The 21164-nt window shown below is 39.4% G+C and overlaps 1 protein-coding gene across 2 annotated transcripts in view; it reads left to right on the forward strand.

The window, feature by feature from the left end:
* PIWIL2 (piwi like RNA-mediated gene silencing 2) overlaps window positions 1–21164 on the forward strand; it is an 84050-nt gene that overhangs the window by 37367 nt on the left and 25519 nt on the right. For both annotated transcript variants that reach the window (XM_070794885.1, XM_070794886.1), the window contains exons 11-20: window positions 3539–3727; window positions 4336–4420; window positions 5143–5232; window positions 6684–6824; window positions 10419–10532; window positions 11619–11807; window positions 14018–14119; window positions 14695–14811; window positions 15392–15480; window positions 16348–16453. In XM_070794885.1, the coding sequence (XP_070650986.1) occupies window positions 3539–3727; window positions 4336–4420; window positions 5143–5232; window positions 6684–6824; window positions 10419–10532; window positions 11619–11807; window positions 14018–14119; window positions 14695–14811; window positions 15392–15480; window positions 16348–16453 (1222 nt within the window). The remainder of the gene's footprint in view (window positions 1–3538; window positions 3728–4335; window positions 4421–5142; window positions 5233–6683; window positions 6825–10418; window positions 10533–11618; window positions 11808–14017; window positions 14120–14694; window positions 14812–15391; window positions 15481–16347; window positions 16454–21164) is intronic.

A 21164-nucleotide genomic window follows, 5' to 3' on the forward strand; every position in this document is an offset into this window, starting at 1 on the left:
TGGTGATGGACAGGGAGGCCTGGCGTGCTGCAATTCATGGGATCGCAAAGAGTCGGACACAACTGAGCAACTGAACTGAACTAAAGTGTGGTACTTACTGTGTTTATCACACTTGAGATTCATTGATGTTATGGATTTATAAGTTACCATTTTCATCAAATTTGGGAAATTTTAGAGTGCTGTTTTTTTTAATATTTGTTTTTACTCTCTTGTCCTCCTTCTGGTACTCTCATTTCTAGGTTGGGATCTTGACATTGTCTCACAGGATTTTGTGTCATTTATATTTAATATCTTTCTCTGTCTTCTTTGCATTGAGCAGTTTATATTACTCTATGTTGTAGGCTATTTATACTGCCATCTCAAATCTGCTGGTGAGTTCATCTTAATCAGTGTTTCATTTTCATTATTGTTTCCAACTCTACAGTTTCCTCTCCCCTCTCCCCTCCCTCTCCTCTCTCTTCCCCTTCTCTCTCCCTCCCTTTCTTCTTTCTCCTTTTTTGTGCTATTTATTTTACAGTTTCTATTTCTGTATTGAGACTATTCCTTGTTTGTTGATTTGTCATCATATTTTCCGTTAGTTGTCTGAATGTACTTTTATTAATAGAAGGGCTTTCCTGGTGGCTCAGATAATAAAGAATCTGCCTGCAATGCAGGATATCCAGGTTTGATCCCTGGGTTGGGAAAATCCCTTGGAGAAGGGCATGGCAACCCACTCTAGTATTCTTGCATAGAGAATATCCATGGACAGAGGAGCCTGGCAGGCTACAGTCCATAGGGTCACACGGAGTCGGACACGACTGAAGTGACTAAGCAGCAGCAGCATATTAATAGAAAAGAATTGCTGACGTCTTCATACTGCCATAATGAGAAGTCTTTTTTTAATTTCAGTTTTTATTATTGAGGTATAATTAATGTGCCATAAAATTAGCCCTTTTTAAGTGAATAATTCACTGGTTTTTCAGTTCAGTTCAGTTGCTCAGTCGTGTCTGACTCATTGCGACACCATGGACTGCAGCATACCAGGCCTTTCTGTCCATCACCAACTCTTGGGGTTTACTCAAACTCGTCCATTGAGTTGGTGATGCAATCCAACCATCTCATCCTCTGTTCTCCCCTTTTCCTCCTGCCTTCAATCTTTCCCAGCATCAGGGTCCTTTCAAATGAGTCAGTTATTCGCATCAGGTGGCCAAAGTATTGGAGTTTCAGCTTCAACATCAGTCCTTCCAATGAACACTCAGGACTGATTTCCTTTAGGATGGACTGGTTGGGTCTCCTTGCAGTCCAAGGGGCTCTCAAGAGTCTTCTCCAACACCACAGTTCAAAAGCATCAATTCTTTGGTGCTCAGCTTTCTTTATAGTTCAACTCTCACATCCATACATGACCACTGGAAAAACCATAGCTTTGACTAGACAGACCTTTGTTGGCAAAGTAACATCTCTGCTTTTTAATATGCTGTCTGCTGCTGCTGCTGCTGCTAAGTCGCTTCAATCGTGTCCGCCTCTGTGCAACCCCATAGACGGCAGCCCACCAGGCTCCCCCATCCCTGGGATTCTCCAGGCAAGAACACTGGAGTGGGTTGCCTCCAGTGCATGAAAGTGAAAGTGAAGTCGCCCAGTCACGCCCGACTCCTAGCGACCCCATGGACTGCAGGCCACCAGGCTCCCCCGTCCATGGGATTCCCCAGGCGTGGGGTGCCACTAAGTTGGTCATAACTTTCCTTCCAAGGAGTAAGTGTCTTTTAATTTCATAGCTGCAGTCACCATCTGCAGTGATTTTGGAGCCCAAAAAAATAAAGTCTGACACTGTTTCCACTGTTTCCCCATCTATTTCCCATGAAGTGATGGGACCGGATGCCATGATCTTCGTTTTCTGAATGTTGAGCTTTAAGTCAACTTTTTCACTCTCCTCTTTCATTTTCCTCAAGAGGCTCTTTAGTTCTTCTTCACTTTCTGCCATAAAGGTGGTGTCATCTGCATATCTGAGGTTATTGATATTTCTCCTGGCAATCTTGATTCCCGCTTGTGCTTCTTCCAGCCCAGCGTTTCTCATGATGTACTCTGCATAGAAGTTAAATAAGTAGGGTGACAAAATACATCCTTAATGTACTCCTTTTCCTATTTGGAACCAGTCTGTTGTTCCATGTCCAGTTCTAACTGTTGCTTCCTGACCTGCATATAAGTTTCTCAAGAAGCAGGTCAGGTGGTCTGGTATTCATTTATAGGAAATCTGTCTCAAGGATACAGTTTAAGTATTGAAGAATCTTTGTAAAAGATGTTCAGTCAGTTATTTGTAAGAGTGAAACAATAGAACTACTACTAAAAAAGTGAAAGACCAGTGAATTAATGTACCGTCCACTTAGTGAAATACTGTTATGTAACCATTAACACAGTTGAAGAGTTTGACTTAAAAATATTTTTTTTAAATAGTTGTATTGTTGAATAAAGCTATGTAAATAGGAAGCAAAGATTCATGAAATGATCTGTGATAAAATCTCTAATCTTATTTCAAAACACAGTGTTATGTTCTCAGTGCTTTACATGAATAAAGTCATGGAGTTCTATTAGCAACAGTGAGTTAGGCAGTTTGTTCTGATCCACTTTGACACAAGGAAACTGAAACACAAGGTTAAGTTACTTGCTCAAAATCTCATATGCTGGTAAGTGGCAGAGCCAAGATTTGAACCGAGGTTTTGGCTCCAGCGTCTGTAGTCAGTGTGAACTATCTCAAGTTTCTCATGGTTTTTCATCACTGAACTGCAGCAAGTCCAGCAGGATACTAATCACCTAGAATGGTGATAGTTGTTCAAGGGACTAAAAGGGAAAAGGGAGGGAGGAGTCTGGGTTTATTCGTAAATTGTAGGTGAATGAAACTCAACATGTTTCTCTTTCTGTAGCAGTCTGATGTGGTAGTGTATGTTGTGAAACTCTGAGAAGGGGTTATAATTTGAAGAATGGACTCAATTTTTTTGATCGTAGAACCTTTTTCACCCCCTCAAGACTTCTCAAGGGACCAGTGTTCCTAAGGAGTATACTCTGGGTGATACTGGCCCACAGAAGAGTCCATGCTCTGACCCACAAGGAAATTAGTATCTGGTCCCTGTCTGTCTTCAGCCTCCACTGATCATCTTCATCTTCGAGGACCTTTTTTCACCTCTTTGCCTCATGAGTGTGGTCCTCCAATAGTTGTAATTTCTTCCTTCAGCTAGAAATATAGTTTTAAGAATGTTCTGTTGTTCCTGTGTAGACTGCCTCCTAATAATGATGATACAGATTATTCTGATGATTAGAGTACCTTATTTTAAGGACTGTAGTGGATTTTGTCAATTTTCAGTTGTTTTTATTTTTATCTTTTCACTCTTTGGGGGGCATTTTTAAAAAGAGATATGAGAGTTCTGTCTCCTAAAAGAGACAGCTGGAGCCTTTTTGAACTAGGTGTTGGCATTTGGAACCCTCAAGTACTTACAGGCATCCCCTGTCCCTTTCATGTTGCTCTGTGTATACTCCATATGATCCAGAGGTCTTTTGTCTCTTTCCCAAGGCACACCATGTACTTGCAGAACAAAGAAAACTTCCAGGATGAGTGCACTAAGCTTCTGGTTGGCAATATTGTTATAACCCGATATAACAATCGTACCTATCGTATTGATGATGTGGATTGGAATAAGACTCCAAAAGATAGCTTCATCATGTCTGATGGGACGGAGATTACATTCTTGGACTACTACAGGTAGAGGAAGGAGACTGGGCTTGGGCTTGCAGGTTGGTGCGTGGTCTATCGTTCTCCAGTAAGAGTGACATGTAGCAGGACACGTCAAAAGTAATTGGATTGGTAATGCACCCAAGATTGACGAGTTTGTTTGTGGGATTTGACCTGAATTTGCTACCCTTACAGTTTTATTTCCTTTAGTACTTTTTGCAAGTTATTTCATAATCTCAGAGCTTTAAAATTATGTTTCCTTTTCTGTTTTGGTTCGAAGTCTGGTTGGAGAGATTAAATTCAAGTCATTAATCATTTGACTGTCATTTTGCCTTTCTTGTTACCTAAGCCCTTTGGCCTGATGAAGATTTTTATTTTTATTTTTTTGTTTGTTGGCCTGATTCAGTTTTTAAAGAATTTCTTTCCTGGGCTGTTATCCTGTTTCCTCTCTATTTAATTGCATTAACTTGAGTCTGCTTTTTCCAGTTATGAATGTACTCTGGTGAGTTTATGATGGATCTTTGACAAGGGTATAATACAAATAGTATACCTCAGTCCTGGTTAACGCTCAGACTGTGTTGCAGTAAGAATGGTGATGCTGCTACTGACAGTTTCTTCCTGCCTCTGTTCTGCTCTAGCAAAAACTATGGGATCACAGTAAAGGAAGAGGACCAGCCACTGCTGATCCACAGGCCCAGTGAGAGACAGAATAACCAAGGGATGGTGAGTGGTGGTGGTGGTGGTGCATGTCAGGCTGATGCTTCCAGCCAGATTCTCTACCCATCAGCCACTCTTCACCTTCTTCATGGCTCTGGGAGCCATGAGGCTATGATTACAGTGTGGTTAGGGAAAGCTGTGCATTCTTTGTCTGTCTCCTATACCCAGAGGTACTCTTGAAGACCCCTTAGTGAGAAACTAAACATCCAAAGAATGAGTTAGGTTAGGAATAAGGAGAATTGACTGCTAAAGAAGATTGAAACACTGGGTCCATTTAGAGAAGCTGGAGACATTTTAACAGGGTTAGGGACCAGGGAAAAATACCTTGACACCTAACTCCTCTGTCTTCAGAGTGGAGACTGAAGATCAAAATAGGTTAAGATGAGACAGAGGCACCAGCTTGATAGGATATATTGTGTGATATCCACCTACTTACTTGGAGGCCCAAGTGAAAAAACAGTTCTAGTTTTTCTAGTTTTCCCTCTGCTTTTGACAGTTTTAATATTTTTCTCTTTACCTAGTGCAACCAGTTGTGACCAATTGTGACCCAAGTGAGAAAAGGATAAAACACTGGTCGTGTTTCCTGCCCTCTTCTCTGGGGTCTTATGTTCCTAAGAGTGCCTGTTATACCCCTGTGGGACCAGTTTGGGCCTGCTAAAGTCTTATACCAGTCAGAGGAACAGGATCCTCTTTGACTGCCTTGCTTTCCCTCTGTTCTCTCCTCCAAGTTGCTAAAAAGTGAAATCCTGCTGCTCCCTGAGCTTTCCTTCATGACTGGAATCCCTGAAAAGATGAAGAAGGACTTCAGAGCCATGAAGGTGAGAAGGGCCTGCTTTGAACCCAAGACCATTTTGATAGAGATATGGCTTGCATTGGGCCAGATTTGCATCATCACCTGGGCAGGTTCATTTTTCCTCTCCATAAGCGTGATATGTGTCTCTTCCCACACACTGGGAAAGAGCTGACCAGAGCTTTCTTTGGAATGTTGTTACAATAGTAGAACGACTGGATTATAAGGTAAAAGGATACAAATAGTTCTAGCATCACCCTCCCCAATCTGATGGGGGACTGTAGGCTGGTCATGTGACCATAAATGATGTTCTTTGAGAGCACTGAATTTTTCTAACATTTCTGTAAGCCTTCAGTTTATTTGAAGGGATGGAGGAAATAATGTAGCAAAAAGTCAGCAAGTTGGAGAGAGAAATTAGAGGATAGAAGTTCATGCTGTGGTGCTTGGGCGTCCTGGAGGTCTCACGTAGGGCACAGTAGCTGGGAGGCAGAGGTGTGTGCAGTAGCGAGGGTCCAGACGCTGAGGGCTCCACCTCCATACTGTCCGCTTGGGTCTTTCCACCTGCATGCTGCTCTTCTGCCTCTGTCTCAGTCCTTGTCTGTCCCAGTTTTGGACCCCTGGGCTTGTCTGAGATGCCATGAATTGTTTTTAGTAACATCGTAAAGAGCTAAAGTGAATTCCTATAAGAGAGTTCTTTCATGTTTACCTTCTGATACTTCTGCTTTCAGTATGTAGGTCAAAGCTCTTCCTTACAACTCCCAGTTACCTAATGACTTTATGATCACAGAGCTATCTATATAGCCCCATAGACTCACTGCCCTAATGACTGCCACGCAGGGAGCAACAGCCGCACAGTTCATTAGTTCCAGAAGCTAAAGAAAGAATTCACTTGCATGATTCTGAATCTTCATCCCATTAGATGTTCATTCAACAATAAATATTTAGAAAACACCTATTATGGGTTACACCCTGGACCAAACAAGTGTTTTATAGTGACATTAACTGACTAGTATCATATGACATGAAGTATAAGACCAGATGTGTTTTACGTTTGCCTGCGTGCCTGGCATAGGGCATTTTTCTGCCCCGATGTTTAATAGGTATAGTCAAGTCTCCTTACATGGCTTTGAGAAAGAGAATAAGATTTAGATGTCATGAGAAAGAAACAGTGACAATTTTAAATACTTTGTATCTGTGTGTGTGTGTAACTGAATCACTTTGCTCTACAGCAGAAATGAACACAACATTGTAAATCAACTATACTTCAATTAAAAAAAATTCTTTTATGGCTAAAATTTTAACCTTATACTTCATTCACTTTCATGAGCTATTATAATAAAGTCCTTGGAGACACTTTAAAATTTCTACAGATTTTAGTGGGAAAAAGATTTTTCTATGGAAATGTTCTCTGCATTGGGGTTTCTTTAATCTCATACTAGAGAAGTAATAGCTTAGTATCTCCATTTTGATTCTATTCAGGATTTGACCCAGCAGATCAACCTGAGCCCCAAACAGCACCATAGTGCTTTGGAATGCTTGCTACAGAGAATTTCGAAAAATGAGACAGCTAACAATGAACTGACACGTTGGGGACTCTATCTGCAGAAAGATGTACATAAGGTAAACTGGAAGATATGATGGTAGGAAATATCATTACAAAGAATTAAGAGCTTTCTGAGACTAGGTGATAACTTCCTATCTTGTCTTTATTTTACAGTTTTTGCTTTATTATTATACTTTTTATTTGGTCCTAGTCATAATTGAATTTCCTTGACTTAATTTGCTATTAGCTCTTACAGATTTTCTTCTGTATTTCCCAGGATCTGAGCTGTTACTTTCCAGTCAAGCAAAAGGAATATTGACCCTCAAAATTTACCTCATTTTTAGTTTTCCAGCCCAAATTACTCTTAACGTTCTATGTCTTTTTCTACCCCCTCTGCAAGTTTTTCTTTCCCAATGATTAACTTGTGTTTCTTTGAATGTATTACTGTTGTTGTTTTCATAGGCATAAAGTCTCAGACTTGTACATTTTAATTTTCACGTGGCCCTTTCTGCCTGCAGTTTGCCTGAGTCCACTCCATTGTATTTTATGCAGTGTGAGACAGTGCAGAGGCAGCATGAGTTGGTGGAGTCCTTGGCTTTGAACCTCAGTTCTGCCTCTTGCCTTGTTGGTTACTTGAAACAAATTGCTTAGCATCTCATAGTTTCTTTATCTGTTAAATAAAGATGATATTGAGTTAACAGAATTACATGGTAAAATCGTTAGCATAATATTTGACACCTAGCACGTGTTCAGTAAATACTAGCTTTTATTGCTTTTTTACTTTTCTCTCTAGGTTATACCTAAAATACTAATAATTGATTCTGTCTTTTGTTCTCTTTCCCTCTGAACTGACTCCTTGTTAAAATTTTTTTTTAATATTTATCTTATTTTTTGGCTGTGGTGGACCTTTGTTGCTGCGCGCAGGCTTTCTCTAGTTGCAGCAAGCGGGCCTACTCTTTGTTGTGGTGCACAGGCTTCTCCTTACAGTGGCTTCTCTTGTTGCAGAGCATGGGCTCTAGAGCATGCAGGCTTCAGCACTTGCAGCACATGGGCTCAGTAGTTGTGGTGCACAGGTTTAGATACCCCCAGGCATGTGGGATTTTCCCAGACCAGGAATCAAACCAGTGTCCCTTGCATTGCCAGGCAGATCCTTAACCATTGGACCATCAAGGAAGTCCCAAAATTGTTTTTCTTTTTTTTTTTAAACAAAAGTAGTGGAAAGTCTGTAAGGAAAATGTGGATATCGTAGAAAATGTAAAGAAGGGAATAAAAACATCAGTAGTTTCATTGCCCAAAGATAATATCTTAGTGATTTATTTTAGGCACATAAAAAAAGATAGTATTATTTTCAGTATATTTTGTTTCCATAAACTTTTTTTACTGTGAGAGTGAATCTTTTCTTATAAAATTGTGCTTATACTATATATGGTTTTGCATCTTGTTTTTCATGTATTATTGTATCTTGAACATGTGTTCATGTTATTAAATATTATTTGAAGATGTAGAAAACTTAAGCCAAAGAAGAAAAATGTTCATCTGTAGTCATGCTATATCAGAATACCTATAACCACTGTTAACATTTTGGTATATAACCTTTAGTTTTTTTGGTCTATGTATATGTGCATGCACATACTCACATGCGGTATATATTTAAATGGTTTCCTCTTTTTTTTTTTAATTTTATTTTTAAACTTTACATAATTGTATTAGTTTTGCCAAATATCAAAATGAATCTGCCACAGGTATACATGTGTTCCCCATCCTGAACCCTCCTCCCTCCTCCCTCCCTATACCATCCCTCTGGGTCGTCCCAGTGCACTAGCCCCAAGCATCCAGTATCGTGCATTGAACCTGGACTGGCAGCTTGTTTCATACATGCTATTTTACATGTTTCAATGCCATTCTCCCAAATCTTCCCACTCTCTCCCTCTCCCACAGAGTCCATAAGACTGTTTATACATCACTGTCTCTTTTGCTGTCTCGTACATAGGGTTATTGTTACCATCTTTCTAAATTCCATATATATGCGTTAGTATACTGTGTTGGTGTTTTTCCTTCTGGCTTACTTCACTCTGTATAATAGGCTCCAGTTTCATCCACCTCATTAGAACTGATTCACATGTATTCTTTTTAATGGCTGAGTAATACTCCATTGTGTATATGTACCATAGCTTTCTTATCCATTCATCTGCTGATGGACATCTAGGTTGCTTCCATGTCCTGGCTATTATAAACAGTGCTGCAGTGAAAACTGGAAATAGAACTGCCTTATGATTCAGCAATCCCACTGCTGGGCATACACACTGAGGTTTCCTCTTTTTTTATTCAGTTTATTTGTAATGTTTTTTCATGTCATTTAATATTTTTCTGAATATTTTAATGGATAAAAGATAATTCATTTTACTAATAATTTCTTACTCTTTTACATTCAAATTGAATTTAGCATTTTCCTATGAAAATCTGTGAACGTCCTTATAATTATATCTTTGTACATGATGTTTATTTTCATAGATTTATGCAAGTGAAATTGCTAGGTCAGTGGACATATATATTTATGTTTCCAGTACTTTTTGGTATTTTGCCCTCCAGAAAGTTTCAGCAGTTTTTTGCTTTCATAAGCAAAGATGAGTCTGATTCCTTTGTTGTTCAGTCACTAAGTTGTATCCAACTCTTTCATGACTGTAGCCCTCCAGTCTCCTCTGTCCATGGTATTTCCCAGCCAAGAATACTGGAGTGGGTTGCCATTTCTTTTTCTGGGGATCTTCTTGACTCATTCTTCAATTCAGTTTTTATAATGTATACATTGCTGTTTATTTTTTGCAAAAACAGGATTATGTTAAGTGCACTTAGAAAGTGAGTGTAATGGTCACAAAATATCCATCATATAGATATATCAATTTAGTTATTTTCTTACTTTTGGATATTTAGATCTGATTTATTTATTATTCTTCATTTTAATTTGGTCTTTCATTATATGAATTTTTTTTTCCTGTTTTTCTTTTGTATAAAGTATAATAGTTTATGTTTAGTCTTATTACAGCATCTTCTCTTTAATTTTCTACTTAAATTTTTCTAAATATTATTTTCCTGTTCACCTTGAATTTATAGGCATTTTACCTTCATTCTCTGGTTCTAAAGATGCAATGTTTTCTGATCCCTTTCTTGGGGACCATGTTGGGAGCTTCAGTAATTAAAGGGCTGCTGCTGCTGCTACTGCTAAGTCACTTCAGTTGTGTCCGACTCTGTGCTACCCCATAGACGGCAGCCCACCAGCCTCCCCCATCCCTGGGATTCTCCAGGCAAGAACACTGGAGTGGGTTGCCATTTCCTTCTCCAACGCATGAAAGAGAAAAGTGAAAGTGAAGTCGTTCAGTTGTGTCCGACTCTTCACGACCCCATGGACTGCAGCCTATCATGGGATTTTCCAGGCAAGAGTACTGGAGTGGGGTGCCATCGCCTTCTCCGAATTAAAGGGCAGTGCCTATCAAAACTGTGTGTGTTCAGAATTTTATTGACATGGATTCTTAACTGCTAACAGTTGCATTTTTCTACCATTTTCAGAAGTTATGACCGGAACAGGTGTATATAGTAGAGTAGACCAAGCCTCTGAACATTTTTCTAACTAATGTTTGCAGATGGTTCGTGTCATAGGTGCTTTATTTTCTGTTTAGATTGAAGGACGTGTTCTGCCAATGGAAAGAATTAACTTAAGAAATATATCATTTATCACATCTCCGGAACTAAACTGGATTAAGGAAGTAACCAGAGACCTTTCCATCTTGACTGTAAGTGATTTGTGAGGTGGTAAAGAGAGGGCCAGTATTCCTAGAAGTGTGAGGAAGCAGAAATTATTTAGTTGTCCTCTTTTTGAGAGGAAGTACCAACTGAATTCCCATGGAATTACTTACTTAACTAAGGTCCTTCAAACAAGAGCAAATTGATGAGTTGTCAGAGGTAAGCCCTTTGCTTGACCATAGATTCAGGACAAAGAAATAAATTGCTGTGGTAATTCATACAGTGCCAGCCTATTGCCAACTGCTCTTTGTTCTTCCTTCTTCCTTTCTCTTTCTTTCCTCTTTTCCCCTACAGTTTCCGTGAAAGAAGTAAAATTAAAAGTTTCCTACCAAGTCAACTAAAGAAAAAAATGGTATTATAATTATTCTAAAATCTTTTTTGCTAACCTGGTTGCTATGGCCATGCATAAAATATACACATTTTATTTCTAAAATGTTTTTTGGAAATATATTTAAAGAAAAGGTACATTTATGTATATCAGATCAGTCGCTCAGTCGTGTCTGACTCTTTGCGACCCCATGAATTGCAGCACGCCAGGCCTCCCTGTCCATCACCAACTCCTGGAGTTCACTGAGATTCAGTTTTGATTAATTTTCACAAATTGAGTAATCAATACTGGGTTAAGAAGCAGAACTTTACCAGTGCCCCAGACTCTTCCCTCCATGATCCTAATTACTACTACCTGTTACCCTTACATAGTCCCCAAATGGCCACTGTTCTGACCTCTGACAGCATTGAATTTTTTAAAGCCGTGTTTGTATGTAACATATACACGGAACCATACCGTATATATTCTTTGATGTCTGCCTTCCTTTCTTCAACCTTGCTTGATGAGTTTCTCCATATCATTAAGTATAGTTATAGAGCTTCCATTCTCATTGCTGCATAGTATTCCATTGTGAGCATGCCACAATGTACTTACAACACACATCTACATTAGTAATTGGCATTAGATAAGACAGGACTGAAGCAGAGTGAAAAGCAGTTTGTTCTTTGGAGTAACATCTCCTGAAATGATGTTGGCGTGTTGGAGATGTCATGGGAAGTACTAAAAAATAGCTTGTGGTTGTTCCTAGGTCCCCATGCATTTCTGGGCACTGTTTTACCCAAAGAGAGCAATGGATCAAGCCCGAGAGCTGGTGAACATGTTGGAGAAGATAGCCGGCCCCATTGGCATGCGTATGAGCCCACCCGCCTGGGTGGAACTGAAGGATGATCGCATAGAGACCTATGTCAGAACCATTCAATCCATGCTGGGGGTTGAGGTATAAATTAACTTGAATTTTCTGGATGCCCATTTTGAAATACTTGAATACTTGATTTTATATTACCCTGGTTGTTGGTCTGCTGTTGATGGTGTCCAGGAACCTGTGTCTTACTCATATGCACGTGAAACAATTAACAGAGTAGTCTACATGCCCTTTGGCTGGGTTTGCTTCTCTCCTGTGTTGGCATTCTCACTCACTCTAGTGTTCTGTTCCTCATGTAATTGGCCGAGAGAATAGCTGACTTAACTTCAGTTTGTTATCATTATAGAACATGTGCTCAGAAAGCAGTTTCCTGGGCCAGGTGCTATCTTGGACGATTCAGTACTGAGCTGTCACAGTCTGGTCTGGCTTAAGATTCAAATTGCTCCAGTGATGAACTTGGCAGGGGGCCTATCAGCTTGTTCCTGATAGCCGAATGGTATCACTAGAGCTGAGCAGGTCATAGTATTCACAGCTTAGTAGTTCAGGCCTACAGTTCTTATCTGTACATAAAACAGAGGAAGAAGATTAAGGAGAGAGCAAAAGCAGGCAAAAAATTTTGGAGATAACTGGCCCTTGAATTGAAGAGTCAGTTCATGTGAGATCAATACTAGAATTAGGTTATGTTCGCGTCATGACTTTCTCTTGATCCACCACTCTGGGTGTATCATCTGTAGCAGCACACTCATGTTCTCCCTTTCTTTGTATTTTCTTGCTGACTTTCCATGTCTTCTTATTCTGTAGTGGCCTTCCCTGGGCCTGATAAATTCTGCCTTGCTTTCAAAAGAAAAGTCCAGCTTAGTACCTCCGCTTGCTCCCCCATCTCATGTTCCTTGGCATGGTCCTTTTATGAGAGTGCACTGCCAACAATCTTCATGGATATTGACATGGATATGAGTTACATTCCTAATGTAACTTGGTCTTACTTGGTCATATTGGTCTTATTATCTGTCATCTTTCGGGCATTCTGTTTCATTATTCTCTTTATTTCAGGGTCATAAACTCAGATGTCTGCCAGAGTGAAGTGAGCCAGGAGGGAACTCTAGTGAATAAAGAGAGTAAACCCCATGACTGCAGATAACAGCCCAGCATTGTCAAATTGATTTTTAATTTGTTTTTCAATAGAAGCCAAAAATCTAGATTTGCACTTGTATATCTACCTAGCAGTTTACATGTTAATGTAAAAAAGACTTGTGACTCATTATAGAGACTAAAAAACCACATCCATTTCTTAGATCCAGCCCATAGGCTCACAGTGTACAGCCTTTGTTCTCTGTGACTTGGGAAGTTCTTTGATACGATTGCTGGAATGTGTGTCCTCTGAAAGATCTTAATTTAAAACTAATCTGGTTTGGAATAGTATACTATTGATTTCTGATTGTAGCATAAAAGGTTGGCAAATTTTTTACTTCTGTGCTGCTTTCCTTTATTCACATTTTGAAAGAGCCTCTTTTTTTTTTTCCCCCTCTTACTTTAATTTTTTTCAATTTTTAAAATCACACTGCACGGCATGTGTTACCTTAGTTCCCCAACCAGGGATCAAACCCAAGCCCCCTGCAGTGGAAGCATGGAGTCAACCACTGGACCGCCAGGGAAGTCAGATCCTTTGTTTTTAATATCAGATCTCTTAAGTAGTGAGAGGTAGAAGATACTGATATAAGATAAGCTGCTGGCAATATTTTTCTCTATCGTAATCAGAGAGTTAGGAAGATCTTATGGATTTGGCAGTGACTTCATTTCCTCTGCATTTGGCTCTGAATCCTTTCTTCTGATATTATGTTCCCTATTTCCTAGTTAAAGTTCTGTGGCATGAATGTCATAAGGCACTTAGTTTACTAAAGAGAGTGGCAAAAAAAAAAAAAAAATGTCGGGAATTAAAAGCATCAACTAATAAGAAACCCTTTCATATTTTTAAGTCTGGTCTTTTGCAAGCATCTTAAGTCTCCTAATGAATAAGTCAGGTAATCAGGACCAGCTCTAGATAATTTAACATAGCATGTTACATAGCTAAGCAAAGAAGCCTGGAACCCAAAAAATGTGAACCCAAAGGTCCATTCATGTTCAAGGACCTTTGTCTGTGTTGGAATGTCCACCATCTTTGTTTCAGCCCCCATTATACACTAAAGGTCCTCTGGCTTTCCAGACTCTTGAACTGCCCCTGACTAGAACCCTATCAGGGTCCCCTCAGAGTTCCAAAGCCTGACTTATATATACTTTATCTCCTCAAGGGGAAGATACAGATGGTTGTTTGCATCATCATGGGTACACGTGATGATCTCTACGGGGCCATTAAAAAGCTGTGCTGTGTGCAGACTCCTGTACCCTCACAGGTGAGTGGGAGCTAGGCAGGAGGTGCAGATGGAAACTCTAGCATCCCTTGAGGCTTGGAAAAGCGGGATAAATCTGTTCAAAAAGACTGAAGTCACCATTAGAAGCCAGCGTGTGTAGACCCAGCTGGTGAAACTTCTCCTATTAGAGTAACCTGGGAATAGCAGATGCTCTTTGTAAATACTGCTTTCATGTTCCCACATGAGCACTTGTGCTTGTTCACAGCCAAGTCACCAGGTTGTTTCACATGACTGGGTTCTGAGAGTATAGGCGTCCCTTTGAAAGGGGAAAGCTGGCTTTTCCTATGGAGATTAATTTTTTTTTTTACTCTGCATGAGATATTTTTGAAAGTTTTTATTGGCTGGTTTTTTGGTTTTCATTTTCATTTTGTGTGCACATGTGTGTACACGCATGCCTGACTAGAGACCCAATTAGAGTTAGAACTGTTAGTGCAAAGTAAATGATCTGCCAGCTGGAGTTTCTTGAGCAAATGTAGTATTTGCTTTAGAGTAGTTTATGTTGTCTGAAAGGTTGCTAGTGTCCTCTTTCCCCATATCTTTTGGTCCCTGTATTACAGGTCATCAATGTCCGAACCATTGGTCAGCCCACCAGACTTCGAAGTGTGGCCCAGAAAATTTTACTTCAGATTAACTGTAAATTGGGTGGTGAGCTCTGGGGAGTAGATATTCCTCTGGTGAGTGATGCTGAGATATGTCTTCATTCAGTTCATCTCCCCAAACAGTCCTGCCTGGCTATTTTCCTAATTTCCTCCCAGAGTTTTCCATATTCTCATTGCCTTGTAATCAGAGTGGTTCATTGCTTGTTTTCGTATAGGCCAAAAGCTTAGACTGGTTTTCACATTTTTAAATGGTTGAGAAAAATAAACATATCTCCAGACACGTGAAAATGGTGAAATTCAGTTTTCACTGTCCTTAAATGAAGTTTTATTGGAACATAGCCTTACTCCTTTATGTACTACAACCTGTGGCTGCTTGTGTGTTGCAGTGGCAGAATTACATAGTTCCCCAGAGACCGTGTGGCTCACAAAGCCTAAGGTCTTTACTGATTAGCTCTTTACAGAAAGTCTGCCAATCCCTGATCTTGACAATCTCTGACTATGTTCACAGTGTTTAAAAATTTCAGTTTGGTTGCACCCTTTCTCCCCCTCTCCCCAGAACTTACTTCCATATGTTGCTTTGGGGTTCAGACAACAGTTCAACGTGGGGTGACAGATTACTTGGATGTTTTGGTTTGTTTTTTGCTTTCTGACCCAGAAACAGTTAATGGTGATTGGAATGGATGTTTACCATGACCCCAGCAGAGGCATGCGCTCCGTGGTTGGCTTCGTCGCAAGCATCAATCTGTGAGTGCCACTCCTGGCTCTGTTGTGTTTGGTTACCTTATTTGAACACCTAGTCTTACTATAAAGCCATAAAATTTTTTGAGTATTCAATATTGTAGTAAAAGTACACTAAAATCCTTCCTTCTCTCTCTTCCTATAGTATTAATTTGTGCAATTCCTTGTCACATGTCTTAAGTTTCTTCCCTGGCTGCAGTGTGATCCCTTTCAGAATGGAGCCTGTGTCTTGGTGGTAGTGGATTTTTCCCCCCGAGAAATGAGGGATTTTGTTTGTTTTTTTCTGATTATAAAAATGAAGCTTGCTTATGTAAAAATCTCTGGAAATTGAGAAAGTGAAAATTCTTCATGGCTTATCTTTTATTAACCACCACCAAAGATTTGGCATATATATACTTTTAGGTTCTCTTTTATGTACATATTAACACTTCCAGGTAGCTGGTGGACACACAAGTGGCATATTACTATATATTCTGTCCCTCATTTTTTGTGTACTTAAACTATATATTTTGGACATTTTCCCATATCAATATAAATAAATGTCCATTGTTTCTTTTTAATTGCTGCATGGAATTTATTATATGCTACAGCACTATTTAATCCTCTGTAGGTGGATATCTAGGGTTTTTTTTTTTTTTCAATTAAAAGCAGTATGGTAGCAAATATTCACAATTATTTATATTCTGTAGCTGCTTTACATGTATCTTTTCCTTGCATCAGCATGTGATTTTACATGTAACATAAATGCATTTGCTGGGTACTTGTGTGACTGATACATGCAGAAGCCTGTGTGTGCTGACATTCAGATCTAGTCCTTCCTCTGTGGATGTGTGTTCATCTTTTCTCTTTCTTCTGTCCCCACCTCTGCCCCAGCACCCTCACAAAATGGTATTCACGAGTGGTATTCCAGATGCCTCATCAAGAGATTGTGGATAGCCTGAAGCTATGCCTGGTGGGCTCCTTAAAGAAGTTTTATGAGGTGAGGAGAACAGCAGTTTTAAAGTATCAGGGTTTTTAAGGACTGCCTTCCTGATCATTTTAAGAGGAAGTCTGATTTAGTGGGGCTTCCCCAGTGGCTCAGCAAGTAAAGAATACTCCTGCAGTGCAGGAGACACAGGATATGCAGGTTGGAAGCGGATTCAATCTCTGGATGGAGAAGATCCCATGGAGGAGGGCATACCTCCTCCATATATTCTTGCCTGGAGAATCCCATGGACAGAGGAGCCTGGTGGGCCACAGTCCATAGAGTCACAAAGAGCTGGATACAACTGAAGCGACTGAGCACGCAGGTACTGATTTAGAGAGAGGTATCCCAGATCGAAGGTGAGTTTCCCAAACAGACCACCAGCAAGCAGCTCAGAAAGACTGCGTGCCTCTACTTGTCGAGCAGCTTGAAGAGCTCAGTGCTTTGATTTGGTTTGGTAAGTAATGATTATTTCCTGGCTTATCGGCCTGTTGCCTATAAATATAATCTTTAGGGCCTTATCAGAAAAGTCAGGGTAAATTTCAGTGATTAAAGCAGCTTATTAATTTTCTCAGCTTTTTATGGCTGTTATTAGTCCCTGGCTCTTTTCATTTAGGTTCAAGATCAGTGCCTCCCTGAAAATCACCCCTAGAACTCCAAGGAATGCTGAGTGTGGAGAATTGCTGTCATTAAGCTGATACTAGGTCTGGGACAATGAGCAAGCGAGGTACTGAGTTTTGCCTTGGCCCGTACATCAAAGGAAGCACTGATAAGTGGCTTTCATTTCTTAGGGGTCAGAGTTAGCCCTTTGCATAAAGATTAAACAGCAAGAAATCTAATAATTTCTCATGATTAAGGTCAATCTCAAGAACTCTGCCTTGTTTCATTTTAGAGTAACATTTCCTACAGTGTCCTTCAAATAGTTTGATACTGTTTCAATATTAGACAGTAAACCAGAAATTCAGTTTCTGTCTCTGAAGAATTCCATGATATGCTACTTTGTTACCAAGTTCTCCTGCACCTTCCTTCTTATTATTGCTGTTGTTTTCCTGCAAAGTTCTATGTGTCTTTTAGGCCATAGCTTGAAGATTGCTTCTGTGAAGCTTCTTATTCCCCGGTCTGCTCTGTCCCTTGAAAGAAAGTGAAAGTGATTTAGTTGTGTCCAGCTCTTTGTAACCCTGTGGACTGTACAGTCCATGAAATTCTCCAGGCCAGAATACTGGGATGGGTAGCCTTTCCCTTCTCCAGGAGATCTTCCTAACCCAAGGATCTATCCCAGGTCTTCTGCCTTGCAGGCAGATTCTTTACCAGCTGAGCCATGCCTAGCTAGACTGATTTTTTATGGTCCTCTTTCAAGGCCTTCTGTTTACATTCTGCATGGTGATTATCACATCCTGCTTTTTGTTAGTTGTTTGTATCTTTATTTATCTCTCCCTTTAGGTTGTAAATTATTTGAGCCTGTTCAGTTATTGATGGCTGTGTAATAAAATGCCCTAAAACTTAGTGACATACAGTGAGCATTTATGATGTTCACTGTCAGGAAGTTGGACAGTGGGCTCCCATTCCTCGCCCTTTGGGCATCTTCATGTGGTCTTTTCACATGAGCTAGTTTAGGCTTCCTCAAGCAAGGTGGCTGGGCTCAGTGCTTGAGCATTCCAAGAGACTATAGAGAGCCAGGTGGAAAATGTGTTGCCTTGTATACCTTAGCCTTAAAATCCATGTAGTGTCACTTCTACTGCATTTCTATGAGCCAAGTAGTAACATTGTGAATTTTTGGAGGGGTCAGTTTGGGGTAGGGGTAGACTTAAAGAAAAAGCTAATATGCTCTAAAAAGTCTTACTTGTATTCTCAAACTTCTATACTAATTATTATTCCCTTCTTATTTATTGGGCTTCCCTGGTGGCTCAGATGGTAAAGAATCTGCCTGCAATGCAGGAGACCTGTGTTCGATCCCTGGGTCATGAGATCCCCTGAAGAAGGGAATGGCAACCCACTCCGAATTCTGTTTGTACCTTAAAATAAACTTGTACAAAACTCTTTAGCATGGGAGTTAGCTTATGATTTGCTAATCCTGTTCTTCCTCCGAGCAGTTATTTTTCCATCAGTATTATACATCCTGAGGAGGCTTTAACCCAACTTCCCAGTATATTTGCTTACCAGTTCAGTTCAGTTCAGTCTCTCAGTCGTGTCTGACTCTTTGCGACCCCATGGACTGCAGCACGCCAGGCCTCCCTGTCCATCACCAACTCCCAGAGTTTACTCAAACTCATGTCCGTTGAGTCGGTGATGCCATCTAACCATCTCATCCTCTGTCGTCCCCTTCTCCTCCCACCTTCAATCTTTCCCAGCATCAGGGTAAGATTTTCAAATGAGTCAGTTCTTTGCATCAGGTGGCCAAAGTATTGGAGCTTCAGCATCAGTCCTTCCAATGAATATTCAGGACTGATTTCCTTTAGGATGGACTGGTTGGATCTCCTTGCAGTCCACGGGACTCTCAAAAGTCTTCTCCAACATCACAGTTCAAAAGCATCAATTATTCGGTGCTCAGCTTTCTTTATAGTCCCAACTCTCATATCCATACGTGACAACTGGAAAAACCATAGCTTTGACTAGATGGACCTTTGTTGGCAAAGTACCGTCTCTGCTTTTTAATATTCTGTCTAGGTTGGTCATAGCTTTTCTTCCAAGGAGCAAGGATCTTTTAATTTCATGGCTGCAGTCACCATTGCAGTGATTTTGGAGCCCAAAAATATAAAGTCTGTCACTGTTTGCATTGTTTCCCCAGATATTTGCCATGAAGTTATGGGACCAGATGTCATGATCTTAGTTTTCTAAATGTTGTTTTAAGCCAACATTTTCACTCTCCTCTTTCACTTTCATCAAGAGGCTCTTTAGTTCTTCTTTGCTTTTTACCATAACTGTGGTATCATTTGCATATCTGAGGTTATTGATATCTCTCCCAGCAATCTTGATTCCAGCTTGTGCTTCATCCAGTCCAGCATTTCTCATGATGTGATTATCAACATTAGTATTATCACAAGACATGGTATAGATGAATCTTACCAACAAGATTAGTGTCACATCACAGTGCAGGGTGATGGGTAGATATAACCTGAAATGTAAGAGTCAATAGTGACACATTAGTAGAGACCCTCATAGGCATGAATAATTAGTCCAGTTCATCATTATACTGTAAGACTAAAGTATCTCCCACAGGCATGCCACTTAAGTTTTTAGGCTTACATTCAACTTTATCAGGTTCTGAAAACAGCAGTTCATTTGCGATTTCAGACATCTGGTATTTTTGAGCTAACAGACAGTATCATCTCTTCTCTGGGACTCTTAAAAGAGACCAGTGTAATACTGTAATTTCCTCATTGCACAACCATTTATTTCTTTATCCTCAGCTACCATTCTTATTATTTTCCATTTTTTAATTGTAACTATTGTGAAGTGGAATCTCACTGTGGTTTTAACTTGCATTTCCTTAATGATTAACCATGTTGAACATCTTTTCATGTGCTTATTGTCCATTTGTATATCTTCTTTAGAGAAGTCCTTTCAGGTCCTTATCCTGTTTTTCAATTGATCTTTGTCTTTTTATTTTTGACTTGTAAGAGTTTTTGTTTTATATATTGTGAATACAGAACTTTTATCTGATGTATGATTTGCAGATATTTTCTCCCATTTTGTAGAGTTTCTTTACTTTTTTGATAATGTTATTTGATGCACAAAAGTTTAAATTTTGATAAAGTCCCATTTGTCTATTTTTTCTTTTATTCCTTGTGCTTATGGTATCAAGTCTGAGAATCTGTTACCTAATTTGAAGTCACAAAGATTTACACCTTTGTTTTTCTTCTAGTAGTTTTAGAGCTTTAGCTCTTACCATTTAGGTCATTGATCCACTTTGAGTTACATTTTGTGTATGGAGTAAAGCAGGGGTCCAACTCTACTCTTTTGCATGTAGTTACCTGCTTCTCCCAGCACCTATTGTTGGGGAGACTATTCTTTACAGACTGGTATTGGCATCCTGGTTAAGATTCAGTTGGCCAAACAAAGCTGTTTGGGTTTATTTCTAAACTCTCAATTCTATTCCTTTGGTTTATTTGTCATCCTTAGGTCAGAGTAACACTGTTTTGGTTATATTGTTTCATTTTAGTTAGTTTTGAAGTTAGGAAGTCTGAGTTTTCCATTTTTTTTCTTTCAATATTGTTTTGGTTATTCAGATACCCTTGGCATTCCATATGAATTTGAGAATAGTCATTTTCATTTCTTTTTTCAAAAAAGGCCATTGGAAATTTGATAGCAATTGCATTGAATTTATAGATCACTTTGGAAATATTGTAATCTTAAATTTACTCTTGCAGTATGTAGACATAGGATGTTTTTTCGTCTATTTAGGTTGTTTCTAATTTCTCTCAGCAATGTTTTATAGTTTCCATGTACAAGTATTATACTTCCCTGATTAAATTTACTCTGGATATTTTAGTCTTTTGAATGCTACAGTTATAGAATAGTTCTCATTTTTGGATTATTCATGCTGGAGTTTAGAACTAACTGTTTTATGTATTAATGTTCAACTGTTCAACTTTTCCAAACTTACTAGCTTTAGTAGATTTTCCCCCCAATTCTTTTGGATTTTTTGTGTATAGAATCGATTATGTGCAAGTAGAAATAGTCACACTTCTTTCATCTGAATTTAGTTGCCTTTTATCTGTTTTTCTTG

This window comes from Bos indicus, chromosome 8 (genome assembly GCF_029378745.1).
Source record: "Bos indicus isolate NIAB-ARS_2022 breed Sahiwal x Tharparkar chromosome 8, NIAB-ARS_B.indTharparkar_mat_pri_1.0, whole genome shotgun sequence".
In the NCBI taxonomy this organism is placed as follows: Eukaryota; Metazoa; Chordata; class Mammalia; order Artiodactyla; family Bovidae; genus Bos; species Bos indicus.